The 13,437-nt window shown below is 30.9% G+C and overlaps 5 protein-coding genes and 1 long non-coding RNA gene across 10 annotated transcripts in view; 4 read left to right on the forward strand and 2 right to left on the reverse strand.

The window, feature by feature from the left end:
• The first annotated feature begins 1,191 nt into the window (after window positions 1-1,191).
• Window positions 1,192-3,349, forward strand: LOC138181162 (uncharacterized). The gene is made up of 2 exons (XR_011173458.1): window positions 1,192-2,224; window positions 2,314-3,349. It is a non-coding gene; the product is annotated as an uncharacterized LOC138181162 (long non-coding RNA).
• Window positions 3,350-3,376: 27 nt separating this feature from the next.
• Window positions 3,377-5,556, reverse strand: U3-55K (U3 small nuclear riboprotein factor 55K). 2 transcript variants are annotated; one of them, XM_069115784.1, is made up of 8 exons: window positions 5,368-5,556; window positions 5,128-5,240; window positions 4,959-5,053; window positions 4,662-4,889; window positions 4,481-4,590; window positions 4,206-4,402; window positions 3,793-4,130; window positions 3,377-3,694 (listed from the first exon to the last, which is right to left on the reverse strand). In XM_069115784.1, exons 1-8 carry the CDS (start codon window positions 5,416-5,418, stop codon window positions 3,462-3,464), a joined length of 1,365 nt encoding a protein of 454 aa, XP_068971885.1. In that variant the 5' UTR covers window positions 5,419-5,556; the 3' UTR covers window positions 3,377-3,461. The 2 variants fall into 2 exon arrangements, with proteins under 2 accessions (XP_068971885.1, XP_068971884.1); XM_069115783.1 differs by having other exon boundaries at window positions 4,959-5,056; window positions 5,368-5,546.
• An 85-nt stretch (window positions 5,557-5,641) lies between these two features.
• LOC138181160 (low molecular weight phosphotyrosine protein phosphatase) lies at window positions 5,642-6,958 on the forward strand. The gene is made up of 5 exons (XM_069115792.1): window positions 5,642-6,091; window positions 6,176-6,366; window positions 6,432-6,593; window positions 6,678-6,756; window positions 6,842-6,958. Exons 1-5 carry the CDS (start codon window positions 6,055-6,057, stop codon window positions 6,862-6,864), a joined length of 492 nt encoding a protein of 163 aa, XP_068971893.1. The 5' UTR covers window positions 5,642-6,054; the 3' UTR covers window positions 6,865-6,958.
• Window positions 6,959-7,071: 113 nt separating this feature from the next.
• LOC138181159 (low molecular weight phosphotyrosine protein phosphatase-like) lies at window positions 7,072-8,289 on the forward strand. Its single transcript, XM_069115791.1, has 6 exons — window positions 7,072-7,302; window positions 7,386-7,576; window positions 7,637-7,798; window positions 7,877-7,955; window positions 8,046-8,137; window positions 8,252-8,289. Exons 1-5 carry the CDS (start codon window positions 7,215-7,217, stop codon window positions 8,060-8,062), a joined length of 537 nt encoding a protein of 178 aa, XP_068971892.1. The 5' UTR covers window positions 7,072-7,214; the 3' UTR covers window positions 8,063-8,137; window positions 8,252-8,289.
• On the reverse strand, window positions 7,977-11,201 carry DhpD (guanine deaminase). 4 transcript variants are annotated; one of them, XM_069115787.1, is made up of 10 exons: window positions 11,011-11,201; window positions 10,773-10,817; window positions 9,961-10,102; window positions 9,591-9,833; window positions 9,288-9,506; window positions 9,096-9,203; window positions 8,908-9,015; window positions 8,671-8,836; window positions 8,438-8,584; window positions 7,977-8,363 (listed from the first exon to the last, which is right to left on the reverse strand). In XM_069115787.1, the coding sequence occupies exons 3-10, from the start codon at window positions 10,069-10,071 to the stop codon at window positions 8,164-8,166; spliced, it is 1,302 nt and encodes a 433-aa protein (XP_068971888.1). In that variant the 5' UTR covers window positions 10,072-10,102; window positions 10,773-10,817; window positions 11,011-11,201; the 3' UTR covers window positions 7,977-8,163. The 4 variants fall into 4 exon arrangements, with proteins under 4 accessions (XP_068971888.1, XP_068971890.1, XP_068971887.1 ...); XM_069115789.1 differs by having other exon boundaries at window positions 10,897-11,201; XM_069115786.1 differs by lacking the exon at window positions 10,773-10,817.
• LOC138181161 (uncharacterized) overlaps window positions 10,356-13,437 on the forward strand; it is a 4,363-nt gene continuing 1,281 nt past the window's right edge. Inside the window, exons 1-8 of the mRNA XM_069115793.1 lie at window positions 10,356-10,554; window positions 10,767-10,849; window positions 11,337-11,676; window positions 11,848-12,177; window positions 12,273-12,555; window positions 12,626-12,791; window positions 12,861-13,003; window positions 13,070-13,397. Of these exons, the coding sequence (XP_068971894.1) occupies window positions 10,440-10,554; window positions 10,767-10,849; window positions 11,337-11,676; window positions 11,848-12,177; window positions 12,273-12,555; window positions 12,626-12,791; window positions 12,861-13,003; window positions 13,070-13,397 (1,788 nt within the window). The 5' untranslated portion in view covers window positions 10,356-10,439. The remainder of the gene's footprint in view (window positions 10,555-10,766; window positions 10,850-11,336; window positions 11,677-11,847; window positions 12,178-12,272; window positions 12,556-12,625; window positions 12,792-12,860; window positions 13,004-13,069; window positions 13,398-13,437) is intronic.

Below are 13,437 nucleotides of genomic sequence, written 5' to 3' on the forward strand. Positions count from 1 at the left end.
AACGATCGTTGCCTGCTCGATTCGAAAGGTTGTAAGCGCATCCGTGAATCCCCTCGTTCGTTTCCAAATGTTTCTATTTTTTAAACGAATGAAAACGATTTGCGTGTAAAACTGCATTCGCGATCATTTCGATGGATATTTATTGAAAACGGTGAGAACACAAATAAACGATATATACGCTTTGTTGCACTGATTTTTCGGCTTTTACCGATTTTATACGTATACACATCTTTTACCGCTGTTTCGAAACGCTGTAAACACGAGATGCAAGAGGAAATTCAGATAGGTTGAATTATGTTTTTATCGAAGCTCAAACTTTTCATGAAATTTCGTATTGTTTTATATATATATATATATATATATATATATATATATATATATATATATATATATATATATATATACACGTATATGCTTTGATCGATTCGAAAGATTTCATATGTTTTAATCAATGGTTGAACGCGTGAAATTCAAACGCACAGACGTAAAGACGACGATTACTTCTTGCGTCGCGTGAAACGAGCGAAATGTAATTTAAAACGTAAAACTGCCATTTTTAATTAACGTAATCGATAACCTCGAAAGCGATTGGTAATTATCGTAGCCGTAACTTATTCGTTGTCCTATCCTGCAAAACGAATGTTAAGAAAAGAGAGATAGAAGCTATAGAGTATGGAGGAATGTGAGTTCGCAGCGAAAGCGGATGTCCGGTTCGATCGCATTCTTAAATTTCGCGAGTCTTTCGACACTGATCATATACAAAAATCGTTTCAATTCGTTCCACGTTCCATCGAAGTTGAAATACCGTCTGTCGAAGATGAACGCGCTACATTCACAAGCAGTACATCTTGAAAAGCACATAATATCCACGATGTCGTTCAATCGTGTGTATTTTATTGAATTGAAAATTTTAAACAAAACGTTGCCAGAAATTTCTTATCGCTTTATATTTTACATATGTGACATTAAATGACACACAACATGTAGAATACTAAAACATATTATTTTGAAATGTTAGATACAGAAAAAAGAAAAGACAACATTACCTTATCCACCACCAGTTTAAAATGTTAGTAATCTAAAAACAAGATCCACACTCACTGACTATTAACTCAGACCGAATTCATTGATCCATCGTTTCATTCCCTCCTTCTTCCTTTAAGTAGAAATCACAAAACCTTTTTCTCTTTCACTTAATTCTAAGATATTTTGTCTCTATTCAAACATTTCAATCGTTTAAACTACTCAATAACATATCAACCACATCTTTGGCGTTGTAAAAACCTGTTATATATTAGTCTGAATATTTTATATTTGATAAAATAATAATTTCACCTGAAAAGTTAACTATCGATCCGGATGTTATGTGCTTTACAAGATCAAATGTACATAGCGTATACATAATAGAAAAAATCGCGGTGGCGTGTAATATACGAAATCTGACGATTCGCAATGCCGAAAAGAATGATGCTTATGTTTCGAGCCGCGTTGCTTGTTCACGGGCACGCGACCATGCCACTTCGTTTCGATCGATTCGATCCGATTAATTAAGCCCCCAGTCGATTTGCCTAAGGCTTTCAGCCGTGTATGCTTCACAGACAACGAATCTCTCGACTTACCAAGCGACTCGCGACTGACAATAGTTTCTGCGATCCCTCGATGCAATTGTTTTAAGTGCAAAACTGTCGTCACGTAGGACAGGACTTATAAATCGTTGAAAAAAAAACAGTATTTAGCAGAAAAAAAGGAAAGGAAGAAGATGCGCTCGAACGAATCGTTTCCCCTTGAACTTGAATCTGCAAGGTACGCTCGTCACGTTGTTTAGAGCTATTTATCGATTCTAAATCCGAAGCGAGAGTGTTACACATCAAAACGAAATATTTTTGCGGTGCAAAATTTTCGCAAAATGAAAAGTCAGTTCCTCTGTGGCGTGTCGAGATATACGCGAGATTTGGAGCCTAAATCGTTGTACGATTGTTTATATAGAACGAATTTATATTATATAGAACGATGCGAAAAAATGTTAAGTGTGCTTGTAAGTGTGCTGTATGATGATTTCCGGTGTTTACGATATTCGTTTGCGGTCACGCTGAATAAGTCTTGTCTTACACGTTCGCACGCATTCTACTTCTAACCACCAAAGAAATACACTCGCACGTATTTCTTCTCCAAGCGCTTCTCCAAGGCACTTCTATAATGGGAAAGAATGCAACGATAAACTGTGGTCTATATTTATCACAAGTTTTAGTATTAAGTTTCGAAAGTTAGCGTTAACAGGTGCCATTTTTGTGCCATCACTTTCCTTCTTTTCAGGCAGCTGAGTAAGACGAATAGAAAAATTATTCACCGTTAAACTCCATAACAATTTGAGATAACGATTCCATTGATAAATTTCATTGATTCACTGAAAATGGAAACAATCGGGTGAGCTCGCGGAAAGAAAAAAACGGAAGAAACGAGAAGGAAAAACGGATAGATCGAACGAAAGCGATGCCTGATTTGAAGCGCGCATAACTTAAGGATCGCGCAACTCGAGAAAAGAAGCGCGAGACAAACGAGAGAAAAGGAAAACATTTTAGGCAAGACGTGTCGGAGTACATAAACTTCTCGTGAAAGTAGAGCCAATGGAGAAGAAACTAATCGGGCGGGAAGCAATGCTGCTTCAGTCATCCGCGTAAAAGCATACTTGCAGTTATAAGGTTCTAAGTAAGAGTGAACAAAGAAATTTAAATAATGCGAGACGAAACGATGGAAGAAAACCATACTGAAAGGCCTAGGTTGTCGCACTCGTTTGAAAAACATTCCTGCAAGAATGCATACAAGAAGTAGCGTACAATCGCTGTACACTCGTTTGTTGACGCGAATATAAGGGGAAAAAAGTCGATTTGATTTGTATATGTACACGGTGAGCCCGAGGTTCGTGCAAGGACAGGTGCATTTACGTATGAATGAGGAAGAGATCTGGCGAAATCGATGCTCGTTTCTTTCTGGTTCATAGTCAGTAGACGCGAATAAATCAATGGCGGTAATCACTTCATTCTTGTAAACGCTAATGTCCTCTGCGGCGATCATTGTTATTATACGAACGAACTCAAGACGGCATGGTATACAAGACTAAGAACAAGACCTAAAATGGGGACATAATATTTTATAACTCAACTTTTGTACAGAATAAATAAATACTTGTACTGTGGACCAATATTTCTTTTATTTCATTCGCATGTTTACGACTCGATTTCATCGTAAATGAGATATTCGAAGATAACAAAAAGTCATATGACAAACGTTATGTGAAAAATAAATTACAAACATCAACTATGAAATAATAAACAATATTCTTTTTTTTTTTTAATATAGAAAGAAGTTTGTCGAGATAAAACGTGTAAAAAATTATACGATCTTTATTTACCTAACTATTTATATTCAATTTACAACTGTTCGTTTCTTCTTAATATTATAAACTATTTATTTTTTGTTTGAATTAACGGTATTATAACTATGGAATTTTTTGCTTCTGATATCCGCCACCATCTTCCAAGTCTGTGTTCTTGACCAATTCCAGCAATAAGTTGAGTCCCGTCCGAAGTGAAACATAGCGCATTGACGAACCCTGTTAATTGTATCTCAAATAGCGGATTCAATGATCTGAAGGAATCGCCGCATTGCCATAATCTGATAACACCATTTCGTGATCCTATATTCGATAATTACGATAAACGATTAACATTCTTTCGTAGAGACGAACGAATCACATATTTAAAAAAAAAAAAAAAAAAAAACAGTATTTAATACCTGATGCAACTAGATCTGTATTGAGTAAAGTAGCTATACTCGAAATCCACATTGGTTGATTATTGCTTTTATCTCTTCCGTGTGCGTCTGGCACCGAACACAAAGGTTTTTTCTTTAAACAACCCCAAACGCATAATTGTCCATCGTCTCCACAACTAAAAAAGTGTTCTTCGTTTATAAGCTTTACGGTATCTATGCTACCACCGTGTCCATTGAATATAAGTTGCGATTCTTCTACGATTTTCCAAATTCGTATCGTCCCATCGAAACCACCGCTACTTATAGCTCGTTCACGCGCAAGCGCGTCAATCGATGTAACACCATTTTGATGTCCAAATCTAAAAAAATAATAAAATGCGACTATAATAGAGTAAGCTACGTTAAAATAATGACAACGATAATGATATACTCACAAAGATTCAACGTATGCCATATCACCTAAATTCCATACTTTTACGCTTCTATCATTGGAACCGGAATACAACGTGTGCGTATCTCTACGGAAGACTAAGCTGGTAACACTATCCCTATGACCTTGCAAGTTTTTTATGTGATTTAAGGTATCTCCACAAAATACTAGAATATGTTTACAACCGCTATCTCCTGCTACCTTTGATCGTAAGAAATAGATATTTATATATACTTGTGAATGCAGATATATTATAAATGAAAGTTTATATAATCTTACCAAAAATTTACCATCAGTACTAATTGCCAAACATTGTACACATTTCATTCCAGCCTCTGATTTCCTTTTTCCTTTAACGGCTTTCAATTTTGCTCCTTCTTTTAAGCACCCTATTACGTAATATTCGCTTAAGTAAAATTGTTCTCATAATTCAATGGTTGTTTTATCAAAAGTAACATACATTTAACTAAACTACCATCCTTTGAACCAGAATATAAAAATTTTCCATTGCTAGAGAGACATAAACAGGTAATTGAACTTTTATGTTCTTTACATTTTAGAACAATTGGTTCACCATGATTGATATAATTTGAAGCTACAGTCTTCCGTAATCTTCCCTTTTCTTCTAAATATTCCTCTTGTAATCTTCTTGTTACTGCTCCTTCTTCAAATTCTGCTCTATCTCTTTCTATATTTATTTACAAAACTGGCGTTAAAAAGTGAACACACGGAAGAACCATTTCATATAATAATTTACCTTCTTCTTCGATATGCTGAAGGTATTTCTTTGCAAGTCTTACACGCTTCTCCTGAGCAGTTTCTTCTTCTTCCTCGCTTTCATATTCTTCGTTTCTTCTATACAAAATAATAATTAATAACAGTTAAAAATAAAATTATTAAATCTAAATTTGGAAATATATAAACACCTCTGATTTTCTTCTGCGAGTTCTTCGTCTGTACTGGCAATACTTTCGTTATCATCAGGTACAGACTTATTTATCTTCTTTGTCTTTCCCTTTGTTTTAGTATAACCATTAAACTAAAATATGATAAATTTGTAATCTTTTGCAGTACATTACAAATAAATTCAATTGCATCTTGCAACACAGAATAATTTTTATATATCAAAAATCAAATATTTGTAAGTATATACACATTTTTTATACCTTTCTTTTAATTCCTCCGCTACCTTGTTTATTTCGAATAAAAAATGACATATTTACAAAATGCTTTTTCAAACGAATTTTAACCTATTTCACTCCTACCACATGGCTTATTTTTCTTAAACAAGCACTGCCAACAACCGCAATCAAGAAAGCACGATATTAATCTATGTAACAACCCGCTACATGGAAAGTCACCGGTAGGATACGGCGATGGCGCACTCTATATTCAATGAACATAGTACATTTTTCGAATAACGCGTAATTGGCAAACCTGGCCGGAAAATAATACATTTTTCTATGGCTATTATTTATAGTTTTATTATTTATAGATAATGTAATTATTTGAAAAAAATTAACCTCTTGCCTTACGATTTAGGTTCCAATAAACAATAAGCAAGATCGGTCACACGTCGTGCGTTCAAAGTTGTGCAGATCGCACATGTCTTCTGATATATAAGTGCATGTGTAAGGTACAACTAATTTTATTTTGCAAGATGTTTGATAAATTTGATTACCATTTGATCATTGAACACGAAAGTTTTATTATCTTGGAGTAAATAATAAATCAATAACAACGACGTACTACGTCTTTCACACGATACTGTGAGTTACAGGGTTAAGAACCGTTGTAAATTCTTATTGATCCCTTATAATTTAATATTTATGTAAAAAAAAAAAAAAAAAAAAATGGTTCAAAAGAAAAGGGTACTTATGGTTTGTTTAGGTATGTTTTAAAATATTTGAGTGTCTAATAAATTAAAAAAAATCGTATAACATAACAGTATAAAACATTATTTCTATTTTACAGGGAATATTTGTCGTTCACCAATAGCAGAAGCAGTTTTCAGCAACGAAATAAATGTATTAGGCTTGAATGAATCATGGGAAGTAGAAAGTGCAGCAATCATAGGATATCATACAGGTAAATGTCCAGATCCAAGAGCCATGTCTACGCTAAGAGAAAAGGGTATCACTAACTATTCTCATACAGCACGAACAGTGAGTAAATTTATTGTTATATAAAGAATGTCTAATGTTAGTATTAATGTATTTTGTCGTTGTAGGTCAACATAGATGATTTTACCACATTTAATTGGATATTTGGAATGGATAATAGTAATATTGAGGAATTAAATAATATGAAACCTGCGAATTGTACTGCTAAGATTGAACTTCTTGGAAAGTATGATCCAAAGGGAGAAATCATAATCGAAGATCCTTACTATGTACATAATTATTTCAATACGAAATGTTAATTTAAAATTTTCTATTATAAAACAAGAGCTAAATTAAAAAAAACTTATTTACAGATGAACAACAATGATGGATTTTATAAGGCATATGAGCAGAGTACACGGTGTATAAAAGCTTTCTTGCAACAACATAAAGGTATTATCAAAAAATGTATTGCAATTGTGATAATTTATAGATTAAATTTAAAGAAATATAATTATAGTAAGCTTCTTATTTCCAGATGAAACTTCAAAACCAGAATAAAACTTAAAAACTATTAATATGTATAATTAAAATTATTAAAATATTATATGTGTATAAATTCTTAGAGACAATAAAAATTCATTACAGAATTAAAGTATTGATTCGTTACTACTTATCATTTACAAGTATTCTTTAAAAGAAATTTTCAATCGTCTTTCATATATAAAATAACTCTCTAGTTTCATATCATACTAATGCATGTAACTTATACCGATTCTGATTTCTATTAACTTAATACTCGTGTAACTACATATTTACTTGTACAAGCAACGGTTATTTAAGATAAAAACATATATATGTATTTACCTCGTTTTACAAGGTTTCTTACATAACCTTAAGGACATTATTGTATGAATACCTTTTTAAAGGTGAAAATTAATTTAAAATCAGTAAACAGCAACATGTCACGAAAGAAGAAAGTGTTAATGGTGTGTTTAGGTATATTAAGAATGTTAATTGTCTGTGCAGAGTAATATTGTAAGCGTATCATCTTTCGTTATATTAGTATTAAAAATTCTTAGGAAACAGCTGTCGTTCTCCAATAGCAGAAGCAGTATTTTACGATGAAATAAAAAAGTTAAATCTTTCCGACGTTTGGGAAGTAAATAGCGTTGCACTTTTACAGTATCACGTAGGTAACGATCCAGAGCCTAGAACTATGTCTACGCTCAAAAAAAGAGGCATTACAGATTATACTCACATAGCGAGACAGGTATATATAACAAATTGTTTTATTTAAAATGTAACATAAAACGTGTCCTTCTGTTTTCAGATAACAAAGGAAGATTTCTACAAATTCGATTGGATATTTGGAATGGATAGTGGAATAGTATTTGATCTCTGTCAAATGCAACCGGAAGATAGTCGAGCAAAAATTGAACTTCTTGGAAAATATGATCCAAATGGAGAATTAAATATAAGAGACCCGTTATTTGTAAGAATTGTTAACGTATTATTGTTAAATTATTTTTGTTATTATTAAATATTTAAATATTTTCAATTAAAATAATAGGACAGTGACAGCGCTGGATTTGAAAAGGCATTTGAGCAAGCTGCAAGAAGCATAAAAGTATTTCTGGAACAACATAAAGGTAGCTTTATATACCATGATATTTCATTTATTAAGTCATTAGAATAATTTATTTTTATATTATCTTATCAAGAAATAATTTCCTTTACAGATATTGTAAATACATAATTACACTGATTATAATTGCATTGTTATATATACCTTATATGTAAACTATTGTACATTGGAATAAACATGAAATATGTAAGTATTATGAATATGAATTATTCTTATTTAACTTTACACCCACTTATATACACTTCAATAATATTACGATCATCTCCGGAATAAATGAATTTTTGAAATCGTTCTTCTAAGGTACTACTTTGCAAATTATTCAAAAGTCCATCACTTACATCTGTATCCACAATAAGGGCATCGAATTCTTTACCGACTTCGAAATTCCCTACTTGGTTATCCATTGCAAGGGCTAAAGAAATATTGTATTAGAGATTCGGTAACTTGATGCAGTAAATAATCTTGATTTAATTCTAAGAACAGTACCTGCTGCACCACCTAATGTAGCCATATGAAATACATCTTTATAATTAAGCGCTTTATAATTATCCTTCATTAAGGACAAATGGATCGACATTTGTAAAGCTGATCTCATTGCATCTAAAATACTACAACTTTGTCCACCTGATACATCTAAAAATAAAAATTGATTTATTGAAATAAACTGTATAATTATCATATAACTATAAAGTTATTAAATAAAAATAATAAATTTATACCAGTGCCAAGTCCAATCTTAATCTGTTTGCTTTTCAGTCTTTGAATATCACAAAGACCACTTTTTAAACATGTATTTGATGAAGGACAGTGTATAATTGCTGTATCACGCTCATTTAATAATACAAGTTCATTATCTGTAAGATATATCCCATGAGCTAACACTGTCTGAAAATAAGCAGTTTCTAGTTTCTTATATCTTGTATATATGTATATATGTAATTATTTATTTTGTATACCTTATTTGTAAGAAGTCCAGCTGCATCATATACAGCTGCATAAGAAGGATATTCAGGAAAGTTATTCTTCACGGCTTTTACTTCATCTTGATTTTCTGATACATGAGTCTGAAATATTTTAGGTGTATGTTAAAACAATTCATACACATAGAATATTTTGTACATAAAAAATATCTCATATATAGTACCTGTACATGAAGATTTTTTTCTTTTGCTAGTTTTCCTAATTTTTTCATTAGTGTCATATCACAGCTTAAGGCAAATCTTGGTGTTATAATTGGCTTTATTAGAGGACTCTATAATAATTATCATATAAATAAAAATTTGATCTTTATAAAGAAGAAGTAAAATATAAATTTAAATGATATTCACAACCTTACATTCAATTTAGCCAAATCTTCTATAAATTTGTTTATATTTTCTATAGATTGTTCAGTAGTTTCATAATAATTATCACTACGTTTTACATTCATACTTATTTTCCCAATGAATGCTCGTTGACCCTTATCAGCTGCTACTTGTCCAAGGATTATAGACGCTTTTGGATAGAGGGATGCAAAATAACATGCTGTTGTTGTACCACTCTTTATAGTCTGTTGCTATAATTTCAGAAATAATATGATCATCATTTATATAAAATATAATCTAAAAAATATTTTGATATTACGTTACATTGAACTCACCACAACTGTATTAAATACTTGTTCAGCAAATTTTTCATCTGTATATTTCTTTTCTAAAGGAAAAGTATAAGTCTCCAACCATTCTAAAAGTTGTTTATCATATCCAACTCCTAAATTAGGAAGTTGAACAGCATGAATGTGACAATCAATAAATCCTGGTACTAAAAATTGACTATTGCTGAGAACACTAACATTTTCGTTTTTTATATCATCTAAGTTCGGATTTATTACTATATTAGAGATCTAAGCATAAAAAGGTATATTATATAATTTAACAAATATCAGGTTTACATTAGGCGTAATATTTAATTTATTATGATAAATAATGATATTGTAAATTAAAAATAAATAAAAATAGACCGATACATACTTTGCCGTTTTTAACGTGTATCATACCACGGTCGACGATAATCAGTTCTCCCTGTTCGTTAGAGTGAATAAATGGACCAACAAATATTTTTTCTCTGGCAGACTGAGACATTGTGTTAGTCTTTCTTAATATTCCAAATTTACTGTAACGCGCACCATAGATGTTTAAGAATAAGATAAATGTAATATAAAATAGTTACAACAATTTTTTATCTTTCTTAATATTTATCATTAATGAATATTGTATATTTTTTTTTACTTCTCACCTATTTATTAATATCCTATTAATATTCTTTGAATAATACGTCTTGTATTGTCTTATGGCATAGTATTCTCTTATAGTATAGTAACGGAAAACATATCGATGTAACAAACAATAAGAAGATAAAACTAATATCGTGCCGAAGCTATACAAATATTTATATTTATTTTTATATACTTATCTTCGTATATTATACAGAATAAAAAAAAAAGAAAAAGATGATCGTAAAGAAAGAACAAAAATCTGAGATTTTAAAAAAATCGGATAAGATGATGGATACTCATCGAGAATTTTTGGATATGGATACCGATGAAGAAGATTTTGGTCACCAAGGTACGATAATTAAATACATACATCTTAAAATTTCGACTAAATCAGTTAAAATTTATTTATATTGAATTGAATTACTAAATTTGAATATATTTTGAGGAAATGTGCAAAACAATTTTAAATATATGCATGATAATTCTAATTTCTGTTACGATATCTAAATCTCTGTTCTCTGTAATTGAGAAAATAATTTAAGATATTCAATTGTATTGTAGAATCACCTGATGCAGGCGAAGAATTTGTCGTTCCCTCAGAACCGGAAAAGCCTATTTTCTCCGAGAAAGATTTAATTGCTTTAGTAAGAACACCAACGTAAACCCCGCAATTTGAAATATTAAAACTTACTTGTTGCCCAAATCGGGTCATCAGAGTCCATAACAAGATAATTTATTGCAAAATATATTTTTTTTAATATCTACTTAATATATATATGTACAGATAAAAACATTGTGGACTTACGATTATTTATTATCGTTTGATTCGTTCTATCTAAGAAGTAATACTAAATTAATTATGCATCAAATTTTATATAGTATCACAAAATTGTAATAAATCAGTCTAATGAAACATTACTGACAAACAGAACTGATTTATAGTTTAAATGAAAAAGAATTAGACTAGAAGTTACACTTTAGTATTATAAAAAATTCCTATCAGTCTAATGATAGGAGTTTATACTGTAATGCCATCTACGGCGCGACTTTTAAGATCCTGTTACAGAAGTGGAAATACTTTTGTAGGTTTCATTGAAACGATTAAGTGTTTTCGTTTGAATATGCTTTCAGGTGAAATATGTGAAAGATTTAACGATATATTCTCGCAATGGCGTAAGTTGGAACGAGCATTCCGATGAAACAATTCAAGAATATTTTAAAAATCCGTCATATACAGTGCTAACTACATTTTACGATAAAGATGAATTAAATGCTATGTTGGATATCCCGATACATGCATCTAAGGGATTTACATATTTCTTAAGATCATCATGGCAAATTTATACCCCAGAAAATTTTTTAAAAACCGTTTCATTTGGCAGTATTAACAATAATATTAAGAGTAATGTCCTAAAATTTGTGGAAAATATGTATGCACCGATTGTACTGCACAGCGAAGATTACGCTTCATGTATCCAAATAAAATATTATAATTTTATTATTTTAATTTTGTTCATGCAGAATAGTATATGTGGTATAATAATTACAAAGTTTCGAAATTTTATTTCTATTTGTTATCATTGCCTCATTATCTCGAACAAAAATAACCCATATTAGAGCTACAATTTCCCATAACGAACAGTTTTAAGAAACGACGTATTTTTAAATTTACACGAGTTTATCGTACATCTAATGGAGGAAGTTTATAAACCAATGGGTAGAACTATCTTATACGTACCAAAAGAACGTCTTCTCCAGACATTTTTAAAATCGGATACAGGCAATTATTTTTTGTTGGGTACAAATAAAACAACGGCCATTTCCGAAGAAGATGAAAGAAAACGAAAGTTAGTCGGCAGGCTAGAGAAAGTAGTTTGCTTTTGGATCAGACAGATACGTAGAGCAACGATGACGTCGATGAGAAGACAAATTAATAATATACAAGATGAAGTCGACTATTGGAATGCAAAGCGTCAGTTTCTCATTAGTTAAATTAACTTTTCTATCTTCAGCTACTACATCTTTTCTTTTTCTTAATAAAAAGTATCTGTTTCGAATTCCTTATAGATTCAAATTTGAATCATTTGTGTACTCAACTTCTTAATACGGAAGTTCGATTAATCATCGACATTTTGAAAAATTTGCATTCTCCAAGCGCAAGTGAATTAGAGAAATTAACTATCCACATCGATGCAAGATTAGAGGAAGCGTCGTCGAATTTAATGTACTTAAATATTCTACTTCGTTTTTGTAAAAATTTAAACATTCCAGAAGATGTCGAAAATCCTGTGACAGAAGCATTACTTCTTATATTATTCATTTGGACGGAATCGTCATTCTATTCTACGAAGTAAGAACAACGACTTATGTTCAAAAATAATATTTCCGTATGTAATGTTTCTATATAGTAATATTTCTAGGCGTAATATAAAGATATTATGTCAAGCATTAAGCTCACAAATAATGGAGCAATGTAAAAGATATATCAAACTGGACGTTGCTCTTGGGAGTAATCCTGAAATGGGAATACAGATGCTAGAGAAATGTATATTTTGTTGTAATGTTTATAAAACAATATATGATAACGTATGCTTTCTATAAAATATACTCTCTTGTATTAACAGTTGATTGGTAGATTATTAACACTTATTGCAGGTCATGATAAACGTTACATGTCGTATCAATCTTGACAGAAAATGGGACATAAACCAGCAAGAAGTTTTTAGCAAAATTAATATTTTTAAACAAAGATGCTACGATGTCATTGAAATTTGTGAAGCTTTAATAGTATTTGGAAGGTATTTGAAAGAAGAAGAAAAAAAAGTAAGATAGAAATTAATAATCATTTTTATGTGATTTAATAGAGACGTTAAAATAGGATTAATTGGAGGCCCAAACGGAACCGAGTATGAAGCATATTTACGGGAAATTGAATCTTTATTTTACGAAAATTTAAATGAAATTATAATGGCGCGTGACATCGTGTTCGATGTTACAGGATCCATTTGGTTTATAAAGATTAAACAATTTAGGTATATGGATTTGCAATTAGAAAATATGGTAGTAAATTTAATTAATGATATATTTAAAAATGTAAAGAATATAGAAGAAGGTATCGAGGCTATTTATGTTTTACAAAAATTTAAAAAAAGAGAGAATTTACGAGAATTATTGCAAAAAAAATGGATACAGGTATATATCGATGCCGTGTGTATTCATTGATCGTTAATAA

Source organism: Bombus flavifrons, chromosome 6, assembly GCF_040668555.2.
Source record: "Bombus flavifrons isolate JBK064 chromosome 6, iyBomFlav1_principal, whole genome shotgun sequence".
In the NCBI taxonomy this organism is placed as follows: Eukaryota; Metazoa; Arthropoda; class Insecta; order Hymenoptera; family Apidae; genus Bombus; species Bombus flavifrons.

Excerpts from the sequence above, each read along its gene's own strand:
- U3-55K (XM_069115783.1), bottom strand. The coding sequence starts at position 5,418 with ATGTCATTTTTTATTCGAAATAAACAAGGTAGCGGAGGAATTAAAAGA. Across the intron at positions 4,890-4,958 it reads TCAGCATATCGAAGAAGAAG|AAAGAGATAGAGCAGAATTT; the intron begins GTAAATTATTAT and ends AAATAAATATAG. Across the intron at positions 3,695-3,792 it reads TACAGATCTAGTTGCATCAG|GATCACGAAATGGTGTTATC; the intron begins GTATTAAATACT and ends TATCGAATATAG.
- LOC138181160 (XM_069115792.1), top strand. The coding sequence starts at position 6,055 with ATGGTTCAAAAGAAAAGGGTACTTATGGTTTGTTTAG. Across the intron at positions 6,594-6,677 it reads TAATCGAAGATCCTTACTAT|ATGAACAACAATGATGGATT; the intron begins GTACATAATTAT and ends ACTTATTTACAG. Across the intron at positions 6,757-6,841 it reads TTTCTTGCAACAACATAAAG|ATGAAACTTCAAAACCAGAA; the intron begins GTATTATCAAAA and ends TCTTATTTCCAG.
- LOC138181159 (XM_069115791.1), top strand. The coding sequence starts at position 7,215 with ATGAATACCTTTTTAAAGGTGAAAATTAATTTAAAATCAGTAAACAGC. Across the intron at positions 7,303-7,385 it reads AGTGTTAATGGTGTGTTTAG|GAAACAGCTGTCGTTCTCCA; the intron begins GTATATTAAGAA and ends AAAAATTCTTAG. Across the intron at positions 7,799-7,876 it reads ATATAAGAGACCCGTTATTT|GACAGTGACAGCGCTGGATT; the intron begins GTAAGAATTGTT and ends TTAAAATAATAG.
- DhpD (XM_069115786.1), bottom strand. The coding sequence starts at position 10,071 with ATGTCTCAGTCTGCCAGAGAAAAAATATTTGTTGGTCCATTTATTCAC. Across the intron at positions 8,837-8,907 it reads CTGGACTTCTTACAAATAAG|ACAGTGTTAGCTCATGGGAT; the intron begins GTATACAAAATA and ends GCTTATTTTCAG. Across the intron at positions 8,364-8,437 it reads TACATTAGGTGGTGCAGCAG|CCCTTGCAATGGATAACCAA; the intron begins GTACTGTTCTTA and ends ATATTTCTTTAG.